Here is a 27,967-nt window from a genome sequence, read left to right as displayed (position 1 = left end):
CCCCCTGGCTGCACCTCCCACTCAGTACAGGGCTGCATAGCCCCAGTCCTGCCAGAGACCAAGAGAGCTCCTCAGTGTTTTGGGGTGCCCTACGGGACCCCCGACAGGGGCTAAGTTCCTCCCACAATCCTAGTGCACCTAGCTAATGCTAGGTGTTCTGTCCATAATTAGCATATGCTAATACCTGTGCACTAGAGGATTGTGGGAGGAACACTTAGCCCCTGATGGGGGGGGTCCCACAAAGCACCCCAAAACACTGAGGAGCTCTCTTGGCCTCTGGCAGGACTGGGGCCGTGCACCCCGGTACTGAGTGGGAGGTGCAGCCAGGGGGGTCACTATGACGGTGATTTTGATTCCTCTGAAGGCTGTTTCTTCAGACGTGCACCTGTCTTGTGACAAAGACAGATTTGAGTATGTGGCAGTGGTGGGACTGTCCTGAAGCTCACATCTGAGGCATAAAACAAGAGACATTGTTTTTTTTTATCCTTGTATTACAAAACATTCCTTTTTCAAAATGGAAAGTGGAAATTGTTTGGGAAAAGTACATACTTTGCTGTGTGTAACGCTTTCTCTCTCGTAAACTACAATTCCCATCCACTCTCCTGGATTTTAGAGGCATTAGTTGGCAGTTTCGCCACCTTAGCGGACTGCATTTCCCATGAAACGACTAAACACACACACACACCAAAATAAAGCTCCTTCCAGGGTTAATTCCGCCTTCAACACAAAAGCATTAGGTAATGCCGGTGCCATTGTAGTTATTGTCAGTTCCTAAGCTGTCCCAAGAGTCCGTCGTTTTTTTTTTTTGAGGCAACAGGGATATAAGACGGTAGCTTCCTCCGGAATGTGTTTTGAACGGCCGTTTCAATAATACCCCCGCGTCTTTAAGCTCAAGACTACATTTCCCATAGCTCTTGCGCCTAAGCGCCGGCCTTGTCCCGCGGGGCCTCCTGGGTGTCGTAGTTTTTGCTTGCCCTTCGAGCTTAAGGAGTGCGCATTCGTGGGACTACATTTCCCACAGGCCTTTGCTTTCTTTCGCCTTCTCTCTCCCCTCCACCCCAAAGCTGCTTGGCCTCAGTTCCCTCTTTCCAGGGAGAATGTGGCGGCGGCTTTCGTCAGGCGTGGAAACCGCTGCGGCATTTGGACTTGGCGGTAAGGGACACCAAGACACCCCCACCACTACTTTGGAAAGTACCATTGTGACTGCGGGCGGGGGGGGGAGAGCATCGCCGCTCCTTGGGTTCTAGTCCTACCCCCAAAGGGTGAAGGATAGGATGCCCGACTTCCTGGGTGGTTTAAACTAAAGGAAAGGAGCGGTGGTTTTAGAGGGATGAGGGGCGTCCCGTTTGCTGTTTGGGGGCTCTCCGTTTTGCACTGGGAGGAGTCGGGGGGTTGTAAGATGAGTGTGGGGGAAGGAAGAGCCCGGACTCCTGGGTTCCCTGGGAGAGGAAAGCAACGTGGGTGGACGTATTAAGAGAGGAGAGGTGGGGATGTTTCCTTCCGTAAGGAAAGATCTGTTAAAAATGGAAGGTTTGGGGAAGCTGTGAACAAAGGCCCATCTCATATTTCAGAAAGGATTGATAGCAAGTCTTCCTGGGCCTCGCTCAGTGAACCAGGTCACGTAGACTAGAAAAGAAAGGAAGTCTTGTTGGCTGTTTTTGTTTTATTTCTTTGTTTTTAGGATGCTTTTTTTCCTTTTTGCAGTATTGTTGGTTTTAATCTTGCAAGCTTCCTTGGGTCTTCTTGAGGAGAGCGGCAAACTATACACAGTCTAAATAAAAAAAATCAACAAATATTTAAGACTCAGGTTTATTTTGGTATCAAAAAAAGAAGGGGGATGTTTTCCAGGCTAAAATAAATCAGGCCAAAGGTACACAAGGATTCTTTTTCATGTCCGTTCCAGGGAAATAATACACCTGCAGCTTTGAAAAATCCCCTCTGAATTTCTTTTGGTACCTATGCATCCTGCCCTCTTCCCTTGGTTCTCTCTCCCATGCCTGTTAAACTGTAAGCTCCTTGGGGGCAAAGAGCTATCTTCTGTATTTTTTGTCCTGTATCATTTTGGTTGCTCTCTGGGTTGGGACACAATGCAGCTGACCAGCATCAGACAGTGAAGTGATTATGATAGGGGTAAATCAGTGAATGCCAAGAGCCTAGTAAGTTCAAGCAAAGGGGCTTGAGGAAGAAGAGGTAACTGCAGGAGCCAGCATAGATTTCTGCTTCTAGTACTGAATTGGGCTTGGGCTGCCAGCCAAGATGTCCTGTGGTTCCTTTCCTCTGAACTGGCTGTAACCTAGATCAGTGATCCCCAACTTGGGCCTCCAGATGTTCTTGGACTTCAACTCCCAGAAATCCTGGCCAACAGAGGTAGTGGTGAAGGCTTCTAGGAGTTGTAGTCCAAGAACATCTGGAGGCCCAAGGTTGGGGACCACTGACCTAGGGTATGTAAACAGCTGGACTTGGCAGGAACGGGGCCATTGTTCCAAAACCTTTGGAAGAAGATGTATGTAGCTCATGGCAGAGAGGAGAAACCGAGCTGCTGGCTCCATTTTAACCTCTGAAGGCAGGTATTTTTCCTCTTTGCTTAAGTTGCATAAAGTGGTGTGTGCTGCAAGAGTATTGTATAAAAGTAGCATACAGGTTACTATGAGGAAAGGTGGGGTACAAGTCTGAATCATTTAAATTGCATTGAGAAGCTAAGTACTTGCAGACGATGAGATGAAAGAAATCACTTGTTACGACCTGCCTTGATCTTGATTTCTGTTGAATAATGAATTTGGGAAAGAGCTTCTAGGAGATTGGAACTTCAAAAGCCACTGTATCATTTTTTGGCATGCATCTGGCAAACCTGAGACAAAATCGTACCTGAATCTGAAAAGGCAGCATTGCAGCTTCAATTTCTAATTTGTAAAATTAGAATAATAAAAGCATCTTTATCAGTATGTTGCAAAGATGAAATACAACATGGTTTTAAAACGTCCCACATAGTTCAAGAAATTACTAGTTAAATCATAACATCATCTAAATTTCTCAATCTATTAGTAAGAGTAACCTGTTGATATTTCTTTTAAATAACTGTATAATAATGTGGCCGTAGGCATATTCTGAAATTTAGGGGTGGGGTATGAAATATTTAGCTGATGGGAGTTTGTGCATGGAGTTTTGGGAGCAGGGATCAGAGTTCCCTCCAGTCTAGGATTCTGTAACTGTAGAAAGTTCACAAGCAATACGGAGGTTCAGAGCCATATGGTAATTAAAAACATACTTTAAACACGAAATCTGAATTAGAGAATGGTTTATTTTGATGTAATTGCTAGCTAGGGAATGTTGTGGTCTAATCTAGAGGGGAGATCTGATCTTCAACAATTAAGAACAAAAATATGTTTGTAATTGGATTGTTGTTTTTGCTTCCGTCTTATATAGAAAGGAGTAACAATCTCTTAAGTAAATGTGAAATGCCGTATGTTAAGGACTGCAGATTTTCTGTCTTACCTGAACTCTTTCCCTGCGTGTATTGTTTTAAACTTTTGAAAATTAAGCCTATAACCTAGGTGTGTGTATTTTATGTGTCCCACACCCCCTTTTTTCCCCTGGGGAACATTTTTCCTCTTGATAAGCAACAATAAATTAGGAAACAAGACTGAAATCAGGCGATGTTTAAATTTCAGGCATTAGCATCCCGCTCTATTTGGGGTTGTAAACGTTTTGACAGACCTCCTGAAATCTCCCAGGCTTCCTTCTCCGGGAGGCTTTTTAGCTCTTCTCCTTTTCTCCTCCCTGCAAGTTTTCAGTTGCTTGAGGTGAAATGAGGTCGAAGGCGAGGGAGGAGCCGGGCAGCTGCTGTGCGCGTGTACACTTTGCCAAGCGCTAGAAGGCTGTGTTGATAGCAGCCGGACCGATCGGCCATAACAGTCAGACAAATTGAGCCAAGGTATTTAGACTTCTTGTGGCGTCGCTTGTATAGATTCGGGGGATCTGAGTGGATCTTGGGGCCAGGTGGGTGAATATGTTTAAAACTTCAAGAAAATATGTTGCTTTTTCTTTCCTAAGAACTGAAGGCTGAACTTTGGAGTTCTGGTTTTCACTCTTCCCTGAACCCCAAGGCCTTCCTTGCCTACAAGCATTGGTGGTGAAACCTGCGTCTTTTGGCTCATAACCTCTTTTTCAGCCTATGGGATCTTAACTCTTGGTGACCTTACCGCACTTGGCCACTTTTCCCTCTCTAGTTTGCAATAGGTAGCAACTGAGATCCTTGAATTCCAGCTGCTTTGGTTTTTGCCTCAAAAGAACCCAGGAGTTCTGGTGCTTGGGATTCTGTGCATTAACTCCTACTTCCATGCTAGGATAGGAACAAGGGAGGCTACCTTAGGCTGAGTGAGACCCTTGGTCCATCTAGCCTAATATTATTACCTTTCACTGACCGTGATTTTTCAAAGTTTTGGGAAAGATTCTTTCATAGATCTACCTGGAGATGATGGGGTTTGAACATGGAATCTCCTTCATGTAAAGCAGCTGCTACAGCACTGGGCTGTCGTTTGTGTCCCCAAGTAAAACCTAGGAGTTGTGGCTGATGGGTCACCTCTATATTTGCATCCTGCTGGTGTATGGCTGATCAGATTGTGACCTGCCAGATGATGTTGGATTATAGCCTTCATTGACACCCATGGTGATGGAAGGTGAGAATCTACCAGTATCTGGCATTCTGAGGATTCTTACATTTTGCTCTAGGACTTGAGGTGGTAGACCTGTGTCTGGGCTGTAGTATGTCTGATTGCAGGTAAGTATTTTACACTTTGCCAAAAGTGTTGGGGAATGTGTCTCTCTCTCCAACATATGTTTTCATATTTCAACTCCCACCAGCCATCCCCTCTGGCTGCACTGGGTGGGCTTTGCAGTCAATATCTGGAAAATTCATATATAAAGGACTGGTGGAGAAAAGGCAAGGCCAGAATTTTTTCCTAGTATGTTCCTTTTCTGCATTTGAAGTGGTTATTATTATTATTTTATTATCAGCAGTGAATTGTGCTTATGATGATAAACATAATCACTACGCTCCTGCCACTATATACATAAGGTCCAACCTGTGATGTGACACAGCTTCAGAACTATGTCTAGAGGAGGGAGATACACTGCAGAACACACTCATATCGCAGGAACGTCCTTAAACGAATAGGGGCACTAGTTAGAGCAGAAAGCCTGGGCACAGATATAGATACAGTATTTAGGTTTTGTCTCCCAGTTATGAGTGCATACAGATCCCTGCCAGTCTTAAATTTATTCTTTCCAATTGGGAATGATAATATCATTGAGTTGACTGTATAAAATTTCTCGTGACCACCCTGAGAGCACGTAACAATTTATGGACACTCATTTTGTGGGGTGGTCATTTTGGTCTGCTGGAAAAAATCCCAGAGGCACCATTAGGGTATCATATCTTTGTCAGGACCAGCTATTGTCTGGATGAAGTAATGGGCAGGTTTCTGTGTTTTCCAGGCTGAATATTCAACCAAACGTGGTGGGGAAAATAACTCAAGCACGAGAGCAGTCTTTAAAAAAGAAGTGTAAGAAAAAGTACACCTGATTAGATCAGCTGTTTCAAGGCAATATTATTTTTAATGGCTTTTCAAGTGTCTCCTGGCCATTAATGTGTTTTGTTTTCATTAGGAACAATCTTATGCTTGAAAATATATGACACGTGAATTGGTAAATTAACTAGCATGCAGTAAGTAGTTCAAAAACTTCCCCTGTAGTCCATGCCTTTTTGGTAATGGGGTTTTCTCTCAATTTCTGCCCCTTTCAGATGGAAACAGAGCTATGCGTTCTTGTAATACAAGGAAACTGGCATAAGATAACCAAGTTTACTTGAGGTAAGCAGGTTTCTGTTGGACTAGAATGGTATCTTTGTTCTCATTTCCTCCCCCCCCCTCCGCAATTTCTATTTATTTTATATTTATTTGCTCATTTACAAGCACTGAGTTGATAAAACTAGGTGACGCAGTTCTACCTTGGGCTGTAGGACTGTGTCACTTTAAAGAGATGAGAATATTGGTTGTTGTTGGGTTTTTTGGGCTCTTTGGCCGTGTTCTGAAGGTTGTTCTTCCTAACATTTCGCCAGTCTCTGTGGCCGGCATCTTCAGAGGACAGCACTCTGTGCTCTGGTGCAGTTTGCTTGGGAGTTGGGTATTTATGGCTATGAGATCAGCTTTTGTCCTATCCAGGAGATGGGTGATTAGTGTGTCTTGTTGTGGGTGTATTGTTGTGATAAGGAGGAGAGATTATGTCCCTGTGATTGATGGGTGTCACCAAAGAGTCCGAAAAACCCACAGCAACCATTAGATCCTGGCCGTGAAAGCCTTCGCAAATACATGATAATATTTATGTGAAATAAGTTTTGCATGTTGTGAGGGCATTTAAGAGTGTTGTTCCAGTGTTTGTATGACCGGTGGCAATTGTAAGAATGCAAGATGTCGTCCTTGGAGCACATGGGCTCATAATCAGCAGGTCTCTCACAATATTGTGGCAAAAAGGTAAAGGTTCCCCTTGAGAAATGTCCAGTCGTGTCCAACTCTAGGGCGCAGTGCTCATCCCCGTTTCCAAGCCCCATAGAGCCAGTGTTTGTCCGTAGACAGTTTCCGTGGCCAGCGCAACTAGACACAGAACATCAGTACCTTCCCACCCTGGTGGTACCTATTTATCTACTTGCATTTTTTACATGCTTTCAAACTGCTAGGTTGGCAGAACCTGGGACAAGCGACAGGAGCTCACTCCGCTGCGTGGATTCGAACTGCTGATCTTTGGACCTTGTGGCCCAGAAGCTTTGTGGTTTAACCCGCAGCGCCGCCACCACATGACTTTTGTGGTGTGATGGCTGGAGAAACAAGGAGGAGGCTCTTAGTGAGGAAAATGTCCATCTTAAGTTGGGATTGTGTGTTTCAAGTGGTTTTAGGTGTGAATGGGTTCTGGCCGTTATAAGGCTTCAAAGAATGGGCTTTCCAGCAGAGACGTTTCATGCATTCAGGACTGGCAGTCAAGTTTCCAGTAATGATGGCATGTCTAACATTTGTAATCTGGGTTTGTGTTTTCTTATGCAGGGAATGCATCAAGGCCCTACCCCAGTGGACTGTGCCCAGACCTGGAGAAAGCAGGACTATCACTGTAACTTGTCATCTTAGAAGTAAGTAGATCATATTCTTAACCAGGGTTTACTTATCAGAAATATACACTAATATTGGTATCAGCAGTAAGGTTCCAGACATCTTGGCCGAATCTGCCCTTGGCTATAACTTGGTTATATATATTCCAAAACTTTTATTATCCAGTAGTCTCGTATCAGAAGCTACTCATAATATAATGCTGTCTACCTGAAACTTGGACCCACATTTCAAGGAAACTGTAATTAAAAAGAACAGGGTGTTTTTAAAATAATCTCCCAGTATATAATGTCCCATGAGTCAAGTTTCTTTTGATGTTGTATGCTCATTTATAAACCCCGGAATCTATTCTAGAGCCTTCTGCCTTCCCATGTGCTGCACTTAGATTTGCCATCAGAGGAAGCCATTTTACCTTAATATTAGGACTGCCTCTGTGATGAGGCTAAAAACTGAACCAAATAAAAGCCAGTTGAGGTATCATGAGAGAATTGCCGTGGGCATCAAGACTTGTTGTTTCTGACTTTAATCAGCCAGATGCTTAAAGGAGGGAGTGAAGTGTATTCAGATATATTCTGTGGGGGAATGGGGAGAGCTTCCAAATGCAGAATACGGTGCTGATACCTAAAACTCCTTTTGGTTTAGTCTTCAGCTATCTGTGAAGGAGAAAATGATGTGGAAAACATTGCTGATGGTGGAACTAGGGGGAACAGGGAACCGGGCTCCCTGTGTACTCCCATTCTTTCTCCCTGCTTTCCGGTATCGGTCCTCTTCGGCTTTTGATCAGCACCATGAACTGGCTCGTGAGCGATCCAAGACGGTTACCTCCTTCTATAACCAGTCAGCCATTGACGTAGCGGCAGAAAAGGTGAGCAATGACAGCTGCTTCCACCGGATCTCTCATTGACAACTCAGATTTACCACTGTAAGCTTAGCAGCGGGGCAGCTTGCCTTGTTCTGAACCTGCATCGTTCTGTGGCAGAGTTTTTCCAATGCTTGGTGCATTTGTAGACTGTGAGCCAGGAGCAGATCTAGGCTGTCTGACTTCATGCTTCTTTGCAGTTGGAGAAGGAGTATTTCCAAAACTGAAAGCCAGAAGCATAAGCATTATGCAAAAGACAGGTCTGAGCAGGCAAGATTGCATTCCTCAGTCCTGATTTTGGGCCTAGCAGAAGATTAAATGACCTGTATCAGCATCTTGATTTTTGGCATGGCTAATGACATTTGATTAGTTGTGTGGAGAGATGTGGGAGTAGAGTCCCCTTGGTGCTTACATTTTCCTCAGAAATCGCCTCGTTCATCTATTGTGCGGAATAGAATTATCACTCAGCCCTTGGGTCCCGTTTTGCTAATCACCACAGTTTAATGAGTTTCCCAGACAGCTTGGCGTTGGCCCTGGAGAGGTGGTCTACATCATCAGCTAAGGGGCCTAATGTTGGTCCCGCCATCTGGAGGCTGCCCTGGGGAAATGGCTGGTTAATTAAATAAAACATCTATCTGCCATTCTGCTAAAGCTCTATGAGTAAAGTTTCTCCATATATTTAACACATTGCCTACTGAGCTTTTGACGGAAGCCATTGAAGAACATAGCATGAGTCTTTTGCATAGTTGTCTTATTGTCGATGGGGATGGCAGCTGCTCAGTACAAAAATAACTATTTGCCTGTAACGTCGTCGCGTCCAAGCCCTGGCAGGACTTCTGAGCATATCTGTCCAGCCAAAATGATCTACAGTGGTGCCTCGCTAGACAATAATAATCCGTTCCACTGAAATTGCTGTTTAGCGAAATCATTGTTTAGCGAAAAGCATTTCCCCATTGGAATGCATTGAAACCTGTTTAATGCGTTCCAATGGGGAAGAATCGTCATTGTCTAGCGAAGATCGGCCATAGGAAAGCTGCTTTGCAAACCGCCAATCAGCTGTTTAAATCGCTGTCTTGCGAAGCTTAGGTCCTGAAAACACCCATTTTGCGAGCGTGGAGGGAGCTGTCAAAATCGTGGTCTAGCGAAAATCGGTTTGCGGAACAGGGACCAAACATCCAGCGAAATTCCCCCATAGGAATCACTGTTTTGCGAGTCGCTATAGCGATTGCAAAAAGTCAGTGTCTAGCGAAAAAACTGTCATGCGGGGTAACTGTCTAGCGAGGCACCACTGTATTTAACTTCAAGCCATTAAAGGTGATAGGGGTTTTTTTTGGCTGGACTTGTTCAGGATGCATGCTATTCATCCATTTGTCCTAGTGGGGACATTTTGGAGGCTTTGAAACCATTTTTTTCCTTCTCTTCTCAGCCTTCTGTGAGGTTGACACCAACCACCATGTTGTATTCTGGACGTTCTCAAGATGGGAGCCACCTGCTGGTAGGTGTGAGGGTAGCAGTTGCTCTAAATGGTTAAAGCCTCAAGAGTACAAAACACATTCTTTTCTTGCTTTCAACTCTTTATATCTTATTTTTGTTCCATTTCCTTCAGCATTCTTTCCCCAGCTTGACTTAAGTCTTGGCTTGAAGGCTAGTCTTCCATACACAGGACAGGTTCTTCTTTTGGAGAAGGCAGTATTCAAACATAAAATGTTTTACATGGACCTTGAATAGCCTAGCTCAGTGAGTTGGGTACCTAGTTTCAGAACCAAAAGTTGGGAGTTCAGTTCCCCACTGTGCCCCCCAGGGGAAAGTCCTGTATACTCTGGCAAGCTGCACAGTCCCAGGAGGCCCCCGGAAGAAAGAAACATTAAACCACTTTTGAGCACTCTATAGCTAGAAAATCCTGGAAGGGAGATTGCCATTGGTCAGAATCAACTTGACAGCCGCACCTCATGATTCTGCTGCATGCGTCAAATATAAACGTGCCTTTTAAAAAATGGTGCGGTCTTCATCAGATTTCAGCACTTCAGGAATGCACATGATAGAATTACTACCGTGTTTCCCCCCAAAATAAGACATGGTCTTATATTAATTTTTGCTCCAAAAATGAATTTGGGCTTATTTTCAGGAGATGTTTTATTTTTTTCATGTACAACCATCTACATTGATTCAAATACAGTCATGTCATCATCTTCTGATTGCACAATGGTGGAGGTTGGGGTTTCACTTAACTGGGGCTTATTTTTGGGGTAGGGCTTATATTATGAGCATCCTGAAAAATCATACTAGGGCTTATTTTCAGGGAAACGGTATCTATATGACAGACCTGGGTTATTTTGCATGTGAAGATGTTTTGACTTTAGGGGGTGTATCTTTCAAGTACATTATTTCCCTATGTGTGTGGTTTTTTTAAATGCTACAGTCTTGTGGAAGGATTGTACTGTATGTGGCTTTCTCAAGTGTTTTAGGATATCAGTCTTTCTGCAGGAAATTGCATCCATTTTGTATCAGCATTCTAATCCTTTTTTGGCTTTGAGCCCGTCATGACCCAATCAGGACCCAAAAATGTGTTGTGAGGATAAAAAGAAATAATGGTGGGAACCAGATATGCTGCCCTGAAAAATTATCGGCAGACGACCACAATGCAAATGTAAAAAAAAAAATAATCAAGATCTTAATATGAGTTGTAATAGTTTGCTCTCTCTAGAAACCTTGAGAGCCATAGAATCACAAGGATGGAAAGAATGGTCTAATCCTGTCCTGGTCCACAGCAGCTTGTGAAGATTGTGAATCTCTCATGCCTTTACAAGTGTTTCATGGGGGAAGCCATAACATAACTGTTTCTATCAAGAAATGATGCTCTGGAAGTCAAGCATCGTTCTAGGGACATATACTGTAACACAATACCTTTCACTGCTGCGATCTCTATTTCTCAGTTCCTCCACCAGGACCACACCTTTGTCTTTGCGCTGCAGGAAGAACATGGCCAAAGAGTGCATCCAAGCGACCATGTTGCCCACCAAAACAACAACAACAACAACTCCAGGGCCCAGTCAAGTACAGGCGCTATGCAGGACAGGGAGATCCACTTTTGATTTAGGGCAGGGATTTTTGTACCCTACTGTGTGTCAGTGAAATCTCTAGTTACACCAACTCACATCTCAACTGGCTATGGTCTCCCTGAATGCCTTGAGGAAAAAGCGAAGCCATGTCAGTGTTTGTAATTCTGCATGCTGAGCTTTGAGGCGATCTGAGTTCTCCTCAGATGCCATTGCCGCCCATGTGGTCCAAGCTGAGTGAAGCCGCTTCACATCTTGTGACATTGACTGAGCATAAAGATCAGACAGAAACACTTCTTACTAACCTACCTGCCTATTATCTACCGATGTTTATCATTTGGCAGAGTGATTGCTTAGAAAGACAAACCTATATATTTAATTTATTTTGTTCTTATTACATTTTTATTCTACACTCATCCAGGAAGCTGTGGTCGGTATATTCAGTTCTCTGTTTAGTGATCACACTAATTCTTAGAGGACGTCTTTGTGAAATACTGAGAACCTGTAAATGAGATTCATGGGGATTAAAACCAAGTTTAACTGCTCCTTTTCCAGTGCTACATGAGCTTTCTTCTTTCAAAACTAGTCTCCTTGATGTCATGGTTACAGATTACTTTAGCATGTGAGTTAAGGGCATGATATGTGAATCAGAAAAATCTACCAGTTTCTCCTGGTCATGTTATATAGCTTTAAGCATGCTACCCATTTCGTAGCCTTGGCTGTCCTTTCCAACCTGGCTTACCTGGAGGGCTGTCGAGAGAGTGATCCTAAACCTTGGTGCCGTTTGTTTATTTACATCTCTTGGCTTGCACATCTGTCTACAATGACAGTGCTGTATTGAAAGAAGCATGAAAGGGAACGGGAGACTCTCAAGGAGTTTGCTGGCTAGCTTGGAGTGGAGAGAGAAATTTGTTCTTAGACCCATATAGCGCCATGAACGGTTAGGACACCTGCCTCTCTCAGCCCAATTGCTTATCAGGATTTTACTTCTGCTCCTGGAGACAACATTGGATGATGACATTATAGCCTGTTATGACTGAGTCCAATTTAGGCTTTTCAAAACTGGGGAGAGAACTCAAAGCTGCATTTTCTTTGCTGTATCATCACTGATGTCTGCCTGCCCTTTGTTTCAGAAAAGTGCCCGTTACCTGCACCATGAACTGCCGGTCCGCATTGCTCATCGCATCAAAGGTTTTCGGAGCCTCCCTTTCATCATTGGTTGCAACCCCACTGTCCTCCATGTGGTACGTGCGCCAGAGGTTGATAAACAAGGGATGGTGTTGCAATGAGGCCATTCTGAATTCACCAGTATCTGATTTCAATAGTTTAAAAAGAGTTGAACTTCTTTAGTACGTGGCAGATCACCAAGGACAACTGGGTGCAGTACTGTGGAGCGATAGAGCCCAGCCCAGATTCAATCCTCTACATCAGTGGTCCCCAACCTTGTGCCTCCAGATGTTTTTTTAGACTACAACTCCCAGAAGCCTTCACCACCACCTCTGCTGGCCAGGATTTCTGGGAGTTGAAGTCCAAGAACAAGCCTATTTAAAAATCTGCCCTTCCTCGGGAAAGTAGCCAAAGGATTAGGCTTAGCAGCACGTGGGTTTTGTAGTCTGTAGAAACTTTTAAGTCACTGCTGCCCTTTTTCTTTCCTTCAGCATGAGCTTTACATTCGAGCGTTCCAGAAACTGAGTGAATATCCCTCAGTAAGTATGTCATAGATTCTCAAATACCAAAAAATAAAAATAAAAAAAATCATAAACTGTCCTGAGTCATTTTTGTGGGATGTCATAAGATAAACAGTGAGCAAACCAAGTTGGCATTGATCACGGTGCCCTTATGCAGTACTTATTTTTATTTCTTTCAAAATGCCTTTCAGTGTTTTCCGGGAGCTCTGTGCTTTTTTATATGGGACTCTTGGTTCTGGCTAAATGGCTGCTTTATGTTTGCACAGAAATTTTCTTTCTCTTTCCTGTTCCCTCCCCATACCCCTCTATCTCTGTCCCTCATCTCTTTTCTCTGCACAGATCAAGGACCAAGAATCTGATATCCAGTATTGCAAACTGGTCCGGCAACTCCTAGACGATCACAAAGACGTTGTGACGTTACTGGCTGAAGGGTTACGGGAATGCCGCAAGCATATACAGGTACTCCAAGGCTGACTCTTCTGGCCCATTCGGGTTGTTTCAGGTTAGGCTTCGTCTGTTGAGAAATACTGTGGCCCTAGAACCATAACATATAAAAGTCAATGACCCTGAAGGAAAAAAGAATTAAAAATCTCAGAGGTAGGCAGGAGGCTGGAGCTAGAACAGGAAAGTGTTGGCTCTCAGGACGGCTGGCATATTGATCCACGCTTGCTTCATATTCATATAGTGTAGCTCTGTCGTGGTTCCTTCTTCATTGACTTTAGAGAATTCTCCAAAGCCAGCACAGAATTTGAGCTGTAACAGGTGAAATGGAGAAATTGTGAGGCAAATCCACCTCCCAGTCTTACTTGGGAGGCACAGGACGGCCACTTCATCTCTATCTATTGGCACATCAATATCCATCCCAAGAAATTAGGTGAAGACTAGTTGGAAGAAGGTTTTGGAAAGATTGTTTCCCAGACAGCTGTTGCAGCTGCTTGTGTGGCCTTGGCAACTTTGCAAAGTTCTTTGCTTCTCTTTTGACTTTCCAGGATGAGAAAGTGATTCGTTCTTTCCTAGACAAGACCCTCACCTCCCGCCTTGGGATCCGGATGTTAGCCACTCATCACCTTGCCTTGCACGAGGATAAGGTCTATATGCATAGATTTATCTTAACTGGATATGTATGTGTGTGTGTACACACACATGTTTATGTATTTGTAAGAATGACTAACAAGCATTTAAACAAAATACGGTGGTGCCTCGCAAGACGAAAAACCCGCAAGACGAATGGTTTTTGCGATCGCTGTGGTGCCTTGCAGGACAGCTTCTTCTATGGCCATGCTTCGCAAGACAATTCCCCCCCCCCCAAGACCAATGCCTCGCAAGATGAAAATAATTCATTTGTCTTGCGAGGCTCCCATAGGAATGCATTGCAATGTATTCCTATGGGAAACCACTTTTTGCAAGATGAAAATTTCGCAAGACAACGCTACTCGCGGAACGAATTACTTTCGTCTTGCGAGGCACCACTGTATTTAAGGTTTGCTTTCTTCAGTTGCTCTGGTAAAAGTATGTTGTTTCCCATTCTCTCTCTCTCTGTGTGTGTGTGTGTGTGTGTGAGAGAGAGAGAGAGAGAGAGAGAGAGGGAGAGAGAGAGAGAGTCCTAATGGAGGAGGAACAATATGATGTTTAGTGAGGCCTAATATGCCACCTTTTCCCCCATTGGGGAAACCAAGACAGCTCACAAACAATTAAACCTTTACAATAATGATTTAGCCAAATCACTGAGCCATTTAATCCAGTATTATGGCTTCAACCACAGTAGTTCCTGAGGTCCTCAGGTTAGAGGTCTCCCAGTCTTGTTTCATAAGAACATTTTTAAAACTATGCTGGAGGTTGAACCTGTAACTTTCTGTATGTAAAGCACACACTGTGAATTTTGCTACATTCCCTCCACTTAAAAAAAAATCAGAACCTTTGACTATCAGATGTAAAACAACATTATCTGATTATCTTACTATTTTGTGTGTGAATATGTATGCCTTTAGTAGCAAGTTTAGTGACTTGATGCCAGCTGAAAGGACAGTGAAACCGGGCTGCTGGCAGGAAAGGACATAATTTTTCCATATTTTTATTAAAACTCCTAAAAGCACCTTAAAGAAGATTTAAAAGGGCGATAAAAACTTCCCTGCAAGAGTTCTGCTTGAGTAAAGCCCCTCATATTTCAGAAAACAAAGCTGAAAGTGGGTTGGCAGTTAGTGACGGTTGGGCAAAACTGTTTCAAATTCAGGTTTCAAATTGTTCAGGAGACTCTTGAGAGTTAAAGGACAATTTATTTATTTCATAAACTTGTATACTGCACAGGAAGAAAGAATATAGCCATAAAAGGATTTTCTCACTTCTTCCTTACCCAAAAGGACAATATATAAAGTAAAGCCTGTAACAAGGATAAAAAACATGTTTTAAGTTCAGTTGCCTGAGAGGAATAATCTGGTAAAGACCTGTCACAAACATGGGGAGAGGAATGGAAGTTCATTAATTGTTTTAATGGATTACCAAATAATTGATAATTTACTTTTCCTTTTAGAAGTGAGGGAAAAGAACTAGTAATCTTTTATAGACACATACATTACAAAATACAGTACAAAAACCATAGCCTTAAAAATTTAGTCATAGAAAATCCTATTCCGTGTATCTAAATAAATAATTAAAGACTGAGGAGAAAAAAACACTGAACGTATCGAAAGTTAAAATTGTATAAATAATATCTCAAAACATAATCTAAGTAATGTTTATAACTGAAATACAGAAAGAGGGAACCAAGGTACCAGCATTTGTGGCTAACTTTAGGTGAAAAGACTTTAGGTTTTGCTGACAGCAAAAATGTGGAAAGGTTTGTTTTAAAACTCTGAGGGGGAAAAACATTCAAAACTGTTGTTTGACGGTAAAAACAGACAGAAAACATACAGGCCCAAATCCTCATTTATTTATTTATTTATTCTTGCCTCTTTATGGTGCTGTAGCATGAATAATGTAGCTTTTTGAGGTGACTTATCAATTTTATGTCTGAGTGTGCAACTGATGATGTCTGTGGTGATTTCTTAATGTGTAGCAAGTTTTTATGGGTTTGCAGGAGGATCTTGGCCAATATATGTTGAAGGAGTATTTGGTAATCATCAAGCAGCTAAGAGTGTAGGATTAAGAGGAAATGCTAAGAGTGTAGGATTAAGAGAATTCATGAAAAAGAACTAAAATGTGTACAGTTACAGAATCTAAGAGAGAGACATCAAAAGATATTAGATTTATTGTAGGGGAGATAGAGAAGTGAAAGAAAGAAAGGAATAGAAAGATGTATTGATCGGGGAGAAATAATGAACACATAGAAAACGGCTGTGCATCGTTCCTGAAGAGCATAATGCCCAGAATTTTGTGCATACATTTAAGCTGTTTAAATCTCTGCATCAAACTGTCATTAATAAAGAGGTGCTGGTCACATTAGGTGGTGTGTGCCCAATTGTGCAACAGGCATGCTTGCACCTGTGTAATGCAACCCTCACCTCGTTGCTTGGTTAGATAGATTGAATGGGTGCTTTCAAAGATCACTGCCGGCACTGTGGAGGTTGCATTTTGTATTGGATGAACAGTCATTTCCGTCTTCTTTTTGCATCTTCCTGCAGCCAGACTTTGTTGGGATCATCTGCACCCGCCTGTCTCCGAAGAAAATAATTGAGAAATGGGTGGATTTTGCCAGGTATTTCTCGTATTTGAAGAAGTGGATGGTGATCCTCAAAAGATCACACTGAATATGTTGGGTCTTAAAGGTGCCCAAAGCCTTGTTGTTGTTCATACTTGTTTATACAGCAGTCTTTGCTTCCCTCTTGTGGCCATTTTCTCATCTGCTGTTTTTACTTATGCACAAAATGAATTTGTGACTCTTAATGGTCCCCCAGTGGTTTTGTTTTTGTTTTGATTTTCTTTTGTTGCTTATAAAGGCTGTTTTTGGGCAGCAACCTTTGTCTTATTAATTGGATTTAACCCATGACAAATGGCAAAATAGTAATTTAAAATAACATTTTAATGTTTAGTTGCAATATACAAATGAAGGAGCAGGTGATACCTTTATTAGACCACTAAAATAAATTAAGCAAACAACGGACAGCAAGCTTTTGAGGATAATTTATCTTCCTCAGGCTGAACACCAGGTTCTTGTGGATAGTTCAGAAAATTATATCCTTTGATTAGAGTCCCAACATTTCATGGCCGTTGTTGCGGCCAGGTCAGCTTCTTGAGATGAATTCAAAGGTACTGAATGCTTGTGGGAGGAGGATGTCATTTCAAGCTCCTTCTCAGCTAGTAGCTGAGAATTTATCACCCAGCTCTTTAAAGAAAGGACCAGCAAGCGTTCCTTTGTCTTCTTTTTGAAATGCAAAGAGTTTCTATTTGACTAGGGAAAACACAGAAGCACGGCAAGGCTCCGTCAGAGTTGGGATTAAAATTTAGTTCAGCCCCCAAGAACAGCCAATTTTAGCCAAATCAAAGCCTAGTCAATTGTTTTATGTGGCAGATGCTTTCTTCAGCATGCAGTACTGCTTGGCTGGTGTCAAGAGTCCATGATGTTCTTCATTTGGTGCCCTGATCTGCCATTCAAGGGTATTTTGCAAGGTGCAGGGGGAAAAAAATCAGAAAAAAGCCATGTAGTCTCTAAAACAATAACAAATCTAGTCATCTGTATAAGGCCTAGGTTATAAAACCTATCCTGAACTTTGCTGAAATTGCTAGTCAACATGATTTGTGAAATTTAACATTCCAGAACCAAACTCGCTATTAAAGATGACTATTTGTGAGCCGCCCAGAGTAGACTATGTCTAGATGGGCAGCATATAAATGCAATCAATCAATCAATCAATCAATCAATCAATCAATCAATCAATAAAATATTTGTCTTTCACTTGGCAGTAGTAAATCAAATTAAACTTGCAGGGATGGACATTAAATACATAATGTGCACTTACAGGCTATAATATAACCAAGTTAAGCATGTGCTTGAAGCACCCTGTCTTGCCTGTCTCCCTGCAGGCGCTTGTGTGAGCACAAGTATGGGAATGCTCCTCAGGTGAGGATCAACGGGCATGTTGCCGCCCGCTTCCCTTTCATCCCAATGCCTCTTGATTACATCCTTCCAGAACTCCTCAAGAATGCTATGCGGTGAGTGTTCGTGTCTCCTCTTATTTGTAGCAGAGCTGTCCTGCGGGCTGTATCCATAAAGGAAGCAGAGAGACAGACCTTTCCCTCGGGAGATTTGCTGTAATGATTGTCCATGTGTTTAGCTTTTCTAAAGACTGATGCAAGGAACAACTCTTGCAGTCTCATTGAAACTGACTCAGAAAGAATAAACAAGACACAGAGGGATGAAACAGTCGGCTCAGACAAAATATTAGTCCTGCTTAGTTGTATGATCTTGATTGACTGCCAGATCTATTTTCACCAAATGACTTGATGGCAGCAGGGTAGCGATAAAGCTCAGTGCTTCTCCATCATCAAATCACCAGGAAAGAGAAGGACTTTTTGCTGTAATTTCTTTGTGCTGCGTCCTTCCCAGCTGACAACAAGGCAGTCAGGAAAGGAAAGTTCTAAGAAAGCAAGAGTTTAGGAAAGCATGATAGAAAGCGGAAAAATCCAAGATAATGAAGGGGCGAGGAGAGAGCAAGAAGCAGTGGTGGGAAGGAGAAATGAAAACTGCCATAAAGAAAAGAGGTGGTTTTAGCTACAAGCTACAGAGGTAGGAGCTGAGTTTGGTATAGCAGTTTGAAATAGCCTATCAGATTTTTGGCTACTGGGCTGTAAGACCAAGAGGCTGCAAGAATTTCTCAGCTGGAGAGACCTTTCACATACTACAGTATCAAGTGGAAAAGTGTAAGACAGTGCTTAGGATACTACCCAGTCTGATTTTCTTCCTTTCAGTGCCACCATGGAGTCCCACCTGGATACACCCTACAATGTTCCAGATATACTCATCACCATCGCTAACAATGACATTGACCTGATCATACGGTAAGATCTGGTGAATGCAAAAGAGGAGTTTCAATAGATGGTTCAAAGGCCACTGCCAGTTGGTGTCATCACGGCAGGGACTTGGTAACAGTGGATGGATGTTGCTTGTGAACATTTTGGATGCTGCTGTTGAGATGGTCTATTAGAGGTGTGTTTTATTTCAACAGCGAGAGGGATATGACTAACCTCTACTTAGGAGATAAAGGCAGGAAGAGAAAAAAATGCCTTGAACTGTGACATGTGGCTGTTTGATCATGTCCTTTATTTTCCTGGCAGGATTTCAGATCGAGGTGGTGGAATCCCTCATGACCAGGTTGATAAGGTAACAGATTACCACTTCACCACAGCAGAGGCGAGTGCCCAGGATCCCCGGATGAATACCCTCTTTGGGAACATGGTGGAAATGGGAAACAGTGCCCAGTCCGGGCCCATGCACGGGTAAGATCCACGGGAAAGTGGGATTTCTAGCAGTTACTGCTGAAAAGATAAGGCAGGGTCATTATCTTCAGGAAGAGATGTCTTATAAACCCACAATCATTTTCATTGGTGCCAGTGAAAACAAAATGGATTAACTCCAAAGCTTCCACTTCATACTTTTTGCTTAGTTGCATCAGATTTTTACCAGATTCTCACAGTAAGCGCTAGAAATTTGTCATTTTAAAAGAGGAAGAAAGGAAATTCAATTTCTTTTTTTATGTATGCAATGACAGCACATAATATAGCCTGTTCATTTTTATAGCTTTTCTCAAGCTCTTCATTGAAACCTCACCCCACTTGTTCCATATAACTCGATAATAGCTTTCCATGGAATGAAGGCCTACATGCAGTGAGGCTTACCCCACCATATGAATCTGCCTTGCAGCACTAAATCTGCATCTCCAAAATTTGGTTGTCGGCCAAAGAACCCCTCACTCGCTACTCTTTGCTATCATTTTCTCTGCAGTAATTTCTCATCCATCGTTTCTTGCATATGCTTCTTTTGTAGGTTTGGTTTTGGGCTACCCACCTCCCGTGCATACGCCGAGTACCTGGGTGGCTCGCTAACCCTCCAGTCCATGCAGGGAATTGGAACAGATGTGTATCTCCGCCTCAAACACATTGACGGCAAAGAGGAGAGTTTTCGCATCTAGAAAGATCTCTCTCAGTGGGTTGGACTCTTGGCTGCTGGAGAAAGCTCAAGATAGACACCAAATCTAGTTCCTGTTGGATGCATTCATTCTCCTATGGATCCTAAAGAAAGAATTACGCTATTCTAGTGAAGCTGTTGTCTCCTCTTGGATGCTTGGCTACTGTGAGAAAGGATTGTTCCCCCCCCCCCATGATTCCTGTGCAATTGCTGATGGGGCACAACGTCCTGTGAGTTATTCCGGTCCTTTCTTTGGGCATGCTTTGTGGTGAATGGCAAATTCAGATGATTGAGAGAGCCTATGGACAAATCTCCGTCTGTCCCATTTTAAATGGGAATATTTAAAGCTACTATATGGCATTGGAGCAAAGTTACTCTTTTGGTGCCCACCTGTACACTGCCAACTTCATCCAAGTTCTGGTCCTCCCCAGTTTGGTTTCTAATGGATTCAAGGAGATGTGAAGAGAAGTGTCTCACTATTGCATGTACTGATCTTGCTGGGCCCTCTCAAGCCATTCTTGGTCAAAAAGAAAAGACTTCCATTGCAATGTGCAGCACCAAAAATGTACCCTTGCTACTTGACTCTCAATGGAGGACTTCTTTTAAAGCAACCTATTTGGGGAACCAAAATCGAGTTTGGACTGTCTGCCACCCATGGCATGGACTCCCTGATGGTTTCTCTCTTCCCTACATATTGATATCTCATACTGCTGCCCTCCTTGTCTGTACTTGATCTTTCTGTTAAAAATGTTACTTCAGGGAGCAGAATAAGGGTTTTCTTTCTCTGCCTTTCCATCTCCTTCTCAGCATTAAAAGGAGGAGTATGCAACTTTTTTCCCCTTGCTGTGATCCTCCAATAAAAGAAATACAGATTCCCAAATGCAGTAAATGCTGTCTGCTTTTTACAGAAAAGTATGTCATTGGTAATAGTAACAACTCACCAAGAAGCAGTATATGTTTTGTCTGTATATCTAATTAAATCCATTGTGGGGATACCGCATAGCTAGTAGCCAATGTGTGCAGGAGAAAAATTCAGCAGCAAGGGCATGCGGACGAAGCAAACGGCACTGAGGGATGTACAGCAGACAAGACTTCCTTGGGCCTTCTGAGAACATGAGAGCAATACTGTGCAATTTCTACACAAGAATCATAGTGTCTTGGCACTTCTCTTTGAAGGTAACTACCAGATCATTTTTACACAAACCTTAGAAATAACATTTATTTAAAATATTTTAACCCAGATTTTTTTCCTTAAAAAGGATCCAAGGTAGCTTACATTATTAACATTTTATTATTATTTAATACAGTGCAGCATACCTTTCTTAGATTCCACCTCCCCCCATAAATGAAATGCTATTTCAATTTTTTTCCTTTAAAATACCTTGTTCAGTAATTGGTGAGTCCACTTGTAGATGATGTCTAGATCGTTAAATTATGGAACTCCATAATACTACATTTCTTCAACTTTAGAAGAAGATACTTTTAAGAATTATTTATTTAGGAGGTTCAGAGTACACCATGAACACAATGGCTATGATGTTTCTAATATGGAAAAAAAAGAGGACAGCCTAAAAATATCACCATATTTCTTGAAGGACTTTTCTGAAAGAAGCTGGAGCAGTTGGCTGGTGGGATTATGTTTCCCAAAAGCCCGCAGCTGAAGAAGTAATGTCCACCCATAGCGTTGTGTTTTCTTCACTTGGAAACCTAGCTGATCCCCAAAAGAAAAGGCAGGAAGGGCCATCCACACTGTTTATTTTCATGAGAAAGTTTATGTATAGTTGGTGTGCAATTTCAGGTCCAGCTAAGAGCTTACATAACATTAGTCCTACCATTGATCCTTGACGGTTCCACTGCTTACTTTCCTGCATGTTGAAAACTATTGGCATAATCTTGTCCCTACCTATTTGTGCTGCTACAGGTCCCATCGGCGAGTAATCCCTTTCTCCCCTTCTTTGTAAGAGAGGGATTGTTTGAACAGTAACCAACACTATCCTGATAATCTATTTAGATTTTACTTCCTTCTTCAAGCTATTACAGGAAAGCGAAAGCACAGTCGTTTAAGTAGCAAGAAATTTTATTTACTTTGTTCTCTTTGGGAATGAAAAAAAGGAGCTGTTTGTAAATATCTGAGAAAAACAGATGCTCAGTTGTGGTTGCCGCTCATGCTTGGTTTTCGCCTGGTTGCTTATATTTTGGTGCAAGTAGAAATTTCTTATGGATGGGATACTACGCCTGTTTATTTTGCACGTGAATGCAAGTCTGCTACCTTCAATTTCCAAATTAAGTTTTTCTGGGGAGAAGTCTTTGGCAAGGATCCAGTGCAATGGCAAGTGTACTTTTAAACTAAAAAAAAAAAGATGTTTTGTAGGATTTCAAGGAACAGTGATTTTTGTGTTTTGAAAACGGAAATTACTGTCAAGGACAGATGTTGGCAATCTGCATTAAACATGATCCTTCCCGCCTTAGCGCGGCCTTGGAAACAAGAGGGGGGTGCAGCACTAGTTGATTTCCTCCTCCCCCCCCCTTATGCAGCTGTTAAAACACAGAGCCCCTGGTCGGACAAAAGGATAACCAAGACTCCTAGACTGCCATAAATATGTCTTTTGTGAGTACTATTTATATGCAAACAAATAAAAGATGCACAAGAAGTTCACGCCAGTTCTCTGCCCTAGTTCTCTACTCATCTATTGAGTGAATCCAGTATTAGCCCTGAATAAACAGGAATTAAAATGTTGTAGAAAATAATTTAATACACGTTGAGTATCCTTCACCTTCTAAATGAATTTCTTTTCCAGCTTTTATGACCGAATGTACTAATTTGTTATATCTTGTATATTTTTATTGATTTAGTTTTGAGTCAACCCCTTCCCTCAATTATTTCTTAAGGCACTTGCAAAGACACCAAGAAAAGGACAAAAAAATGAATACATGTCTTGCAACAAAAACAGGTGGACTCTCAAAAAATCAGAGTGGCTTTAATCACTGAAAGGCCAAGGGACAGGATTGTTTCCCTTGCTGTCAAAAGGCCAGTCATAGGGAAGCCAACCTACCTTCCCGGAAGAACGTTCCACAACTGGAGCATGTTAAAGAGACCCTGACTCACTCGTACAGAAATTTCTAGGAAGTGTGATACCTGAGATGGACTTCAAAGAGGAGGAGGTACTTGGTAGACTTAGATTTTACCAGAGAATGTGGGAAAAGTCCACCAGACTATTCACTTGAATGAATCCTCTAGTATTCCTTGACAGAGTAGGGGATTGGTCCAAAGCTCCAGAGCAACTGTGCTTCTTTCTGAGTTCAGAGATAAGGGTAATACGTGATAAGATAGGCGTAATCCACTGTACCTGATGAAATCCTGATGGAAATAATGTAATGTCTGCAATCTCAGAGTCACTGAACGAGGACTGATCTATTTTTATGCTTCCACTTTTCTACTGGGAGGTAAAGCTGAGACACCAAACCACCCCTTTGACCAGAATGTTCTTCTTAGTGAGGGAGTAGCAAATACAATATCTATAGTCCTCAGAGGTTCAGTAACACCATCTATTTCTGTCCTTAAGCATGTGTGTATGTTAGCAAGAAAGGTAAAAGTTCCCCTTGACAATTTGTCCAGTCATGACCGACTCTAGAGGGCGGTGCTCATCCCGGTCTCCAACTTACAGAGCTAGTGTTTTGTCCGAAGACTATCTTCCATGGTCACGTGGCCAGCGTGACTAGACATGGAATGCCAATACCTTTCCACCGTGGTGGTACCTATTTATCTACTTGCATTTTTGCATGCTTTCGAACTGCTAGGTTGGCAGGAGCTGGGACAAGTTACGGGCTCATTCTGTCGTGTGGATTCGATCTTACGACTGCAGGTCTTCTGACCTTGCAGCACAGAGGCTTCTGCGGTTTAATCCGCAGCACCACGTTCCAAGAAAACCAGTGTTTAAAATAAGTGTTTTTAAAAAGTTGTTTTAAAGAGTTTGTTGCCAACAAACTTCCAGGGACGTCCAGGCCTCACTTTCTAGCTGGCGCATGTCTCTTGTGCCCTTACCTTCTGCAATGCACCTGTTTGCCTCCCACTCTGTTTTATCGTTACTATTCGCTTCAAATCTTATCTTCCTAAAACGCTGTTTTGTTGGTGTTTACAGTATTGTCAAGGACCTCTTCTCGTTGACCTCGGAATTTAATTCTTCTGTTATGCAATGTTACAGATCCCAGGTGTCCAGGGAATTCTCAGGTTCTTCAAGTTTCTTAAAACTGAGGAGGCTACAACAGCGTGTTCAGGTTTGGCTCCCTTCCACCAAAGAGAAAATTGTGGAGGAGTTTGCCTCAAACCTCTTCACTTACAATAAAAGACACTGGTACTAGTGCCTAGCTTAAAAGTCAAAACTTTAAAACAAGATACAATAAATAAAATAAAGGTGAAAAGCAGAGCTGTTTATCTGCATGTGCACGGCCACACTTTGCCAGAACTGGACGCCTCTGAATGAATCCTTACTTGTTTTAGAGAAACAACCAACAACAGCAACAAAAAGATCATGAAAAGGCTATCACAATATATTTACCTATCAGAGGCATTCATACTCCTGTGCATGCATATTGTCACCCCAGTTATTTTTATGGGCATGAAATAGCCATTGCCGCTCAAATATCAGAGATGACTTTCATTTCACCAACAATGGGCAACAACAAAATATTTTTGAAAGTAGAGAAACTGTTTATATCAGCAGCTGCAATTCAGGTAACACACGTGAATCATTCAAGAAACCAAGGTATGGTTCATGTGTGGATCAGCCTCCACAGAGATTCCAAATCAGTGTCAATGTAACTGTCTATCCTCCCCTTATTGTACTAGGATAAACTGGTTTAAGTGCCCTCATAAGGCAGCAAAAGCTGCCAGGCACCCTTGTCTATACCCTTCTGAGATAGGTAGCTTCCACTTGCTTTGTTAATAAATATCATGTTATAGGTACACAATATATTAGGCTTTAGACACACACACTGTCTCTTTTAATTGCCTTATTAACCAGATTAGCATGACCAGCATCTCAGCGGAGCCAACCCTGACATTATACATGAGAGTAAATCAATTCTTGCATTACTAACCTTGGCACTCTATTTTGGGGGTGGGGGGAGATGCCACCAAACAGTGAGAGAAGGGTCAGTCTGTTGGCCTCAAGCAAGCCTCTACTTCGGCATCAAAGCCAGCCTTGTCACCAAAACCAATCACAGACGTCACCACCAAAAAGAGGAATAAGCTTCCTCTAAAGATGCAGCAATGAAGAAGTCAAAACACAAATCCAAGCCTGAAAAAGCCTAACCCGAGGCTCAGCTATCCACCTCTTCTGCATTCCAGGCTTGGCAAAGTTATGTGGTTTGTCTCAATACACCATCCTCCAATGGGGAGCACCCAAGCCCATCTTCCTGCCCACTTTCAGACAGTCTCTGGAATGATCTCTATCCAACACCCTTTAGGGAAATTTTCTCCACTGCCTTGATCCCACTCACCCTCCACTGAGATTCAGGTCCCGTCCCCCATTTCCATTTCTACTGTGTGTGGCCATAGCCTGAGGAAGAGCATTCCCAAAACTTGCAACCATCTACATTCGTCATCTTCAATGCCATTGGCGGATCTCCCTCTGGCATCAAGCGGACAGCCCCTGCAGGAGCCATCCAGCGCAAACCACCTCCTCTCAGTGCCATCCAATCTCAGCATCAAGATTGGCCTCAGCTCCATGGTGTGCAACCACCTGCCTCCTTAATACAGTACTACAGTACTAATACAGTATCTCTTGGCCTCAGCACCAATTGTAATAGCCCAGGCTTTGACGCCACAGGAGCACATGCTCCAATGCACTCCAATGGACACGAGACCCCAAGACAGCGGTGTCTCACCTGTCCGAGACCTCACCTGTCTCACAACAGTTGTTTTCCAACTCTTTGTCAAGCTTCTCTGTTGGCATCCAATGGCATATGTGCCCGAAGCTTTGCAGCCAGCTGTCCTTTCAAGGATGAAGCACCGTTGCAAGCATCGTCATTTCCTATCTACCTCGTCTCCATCACTCAAACAGGTGTGTTCCTCCAGTCCTCTGCACCATCTCTCTTTGGAATTGTACCATGGAACCAAGAGTCAACATCAAGCCACTCAGGTATCCATTGCTTTGGGCCTGGATCTTGGCACCAAGTCTCAACATTGAGGTGTCTCTTCCAATTATGCTGAGCTGCGTACAGCCAATAGAGCCCCTCAGAACACACAACATGTCCCTTTTGTTGCCTCGGCACCAATGGGTTTCCACACACTAAACCTGACATTGAGGATTCAGATTATTCACCTTCCTCATCTGAATCCACCTCTGACACCAAGTCCAAATCTGATGCCCACTTGGGACTCATTATCATGGCTGAATTGGAAGTGTGAGACACTCACCACCCTCTCCTTCAGAGGACATGAGATTACAGTACTGTATATACAAACTTCATACTTAAGTTGGCTCAGTCTTTTACCTTGGAAGCACAGAGGCCCCCACCTCACAGGTCCGACCTTTTATATGACCAGGTATCCTCAAACTCTTCAACACCAGTCCATTTCTCTACGATTCCTTCCCTCCTTGCCCTGGCTAAAGACTCTTGGATGAAACTATCCTCCCCCCTCTCCAATGTCCAGGCACATAAAAAACATGTACCATCTTTACACTGAAGAGGCAACTTTCCTTCTGGGTCACCCTTAATTCTATATCATCAAGGTTGCTCAAAAAACACCATTTGGTTACCCTCCAAAACAGAGAAGGATGAAAACTAGACACAGAAAACTGGATATCTTTATTTCACCATTTCTCTGCCCCTGTGTGTTGGTAACTACTATCGGTGCATACCAAAGGTTTTGTCACCCATGTGTGTGTGTCTCTCTCCCCAGGGGCTCCCAGATCATAGCTTGGTGTTTTTCGAAGTGGATTGTCTCTACCATGTCTCTCTGCCCTCAGTTGCACAAGCGGCTGCTTTCACAGTCTATCAGAGCCCGTTTCTGATAGGCTCTCTCTTCTACAGCATTTCTCCGAAGCACCCCGTTGCTGGCCGTTTGTGAAACTGCAACCTGGGCACAACCCTCCACTTTTGTGAGACACTCTAGACTGGATATCCGTGAGAAGGCTACACCTGCCTTTGGCAGAGCTGTGGTGTCCTCTATACTGGCATGATATCCCAGTGGCCTGTAAGTCTAGTAGCTTACTCACCCACATGTGTGTGATTCACAGACCACATAGAAGAAGAACAGTTCGCTTACCTGTAATGGTGGTTTTCCAAGGGGTCATCCATGAAGTCACACCACCCATCCTCCTCCCCTCAGGTTGTCACGCCACTTTAGCATGTTGCTCCGGGTGGTGGCCGATGTTCCAGGAACTGAGAGGACCCCTGCATACATGTTAGGAGGGGAGAGACTCTCTTTCTTAGCTCTCGAATGTTCTATGGCTTCCGCACATGTGTGCAAAACACCTATATGTGTGTGACTTCATGGATGATCACTCGAAGAACCACAGTTATAGCTAAATAGCTTGGAGACCTTTGGGTAGTGTGGGTGGCATATAAGTTAAATAAAATAAAATAAAATAAAAAATAACTTTTTTTCTCTCCCCAGGCCAGGATGAGATGTTGGAATTGTCAGGGAGCAGGCAGGTCACTCTGAAATCTTGTACAGTAGACTGATGTGGTGGGTGGGAGCAGAAACTGCCAGACCCTTGATAAAATCCTGTTGCTTTGTGTTACGCCTTGTTCATAACTTATGGCAATAAGATTTCAGCCCTGTAGTCGCAGATATAGGTAGAGATGGGATATATACTGGGCCCAGGTGACCGGGATCTCCAGTCCTACCTCCCTGAACCCTGTGGGTCATCACACAGCATGTACGGCCAGCGTCTTGCTCGTTGGACCAATCTCCAATTAAGCCCGGCTGCCACTTCTTCGTCTTCCTGCTCTTCTGGCCACTCCATCCAGATACAGGAATGCTGGATTCCTTTTCAATGCTGCAGATACAGGAAGGTGGAAGCAGGGTTTACACACAAAATGTGAAGGGTTTGCCACTTGTTTGATATATGGGAAAAGAAGAAGCACAG

At 43.0% G+C, this 27,967-nt stretch overlaps 1 protein-coding gene across 4 annotated transcripts; it reads left to right on the top strand.

Moving 5' to 3' along the window:
* The first annotated feature begins 1,009 nt into the window (after positions 1-1,009).
* On the top strand, positions 1,010-20,751 carry BCKDK (branched chain keto acid dehydrogenase kinase). 4 transcript variants are annotated; one of them, XM_072976894.2, is made up of 15 exons: positions 1,021-1,152; positions 3,785-3,931; positions 5,801-5,867; positions 7,092-7,174; positions 7,794-8,016; positions 9,437-9,505; positions 12,200-12,310; positions 12,725-12,772; positions 13,094-13,213; positions 13,744-13,842; positions 16,372-16,445; positions 17,771-17,899; positions 18,656-18,745; positions 19,022-19,183; positions 19,731-20,751. In XM_072976894.2, the coding sequence occupies exons 5-15, from the start codon at positions 7,819-7,821 to the stop codon at positions 19,873-19,875; spliced, it is 1,245 nt and encodes a 414-aa protein (XP_072832995.2). In that variant the 5' UTR covers positions 1,021-1,152; positions 3,785-3,931; positions 5,801-5,867; positions 7,092-7,174; positions 7,794-7,818; the 3' UTR covers positions 19,876-20,751. The 4 variants fall into 4 exon arrangements, with proteins under 4 accessions (XP_072832994.2, XP_072832995.2, XP_072832997.2 ...); XM_072976893.2 differs by lacking the exon at positions 3,785-3,931 and having other exon boundaries at positions 1,010-1,152; XM_078377118.1 differs by lacking the exon at positions 1,021-1,152 and having other exon boundaries at positions 3,843-3,996.
* Positions 20,752-27,967: the final 7,216 nt, after the last annotated feature.

The sequence above is a fragment of the Pogona vitticeps genome, chromosome 6 (genome assembly GCF_051106095.1).
Source record: "Pogona vitticeps strain Pit_001003342236 chromosome 6, PviZW2.1, whole genome shotgun sequence".
Classification (NCBI taxonomy): Eukaryota; Metazoa; Chordata; class Lepidosauria; order Squamata; family Agamidae; genus Pogona; species Pogona vitticeps.
Note: the sequence above shows the minus strand (reverse complement) of the source record. Positions and strands in the feature narration are given on the sequence as shown.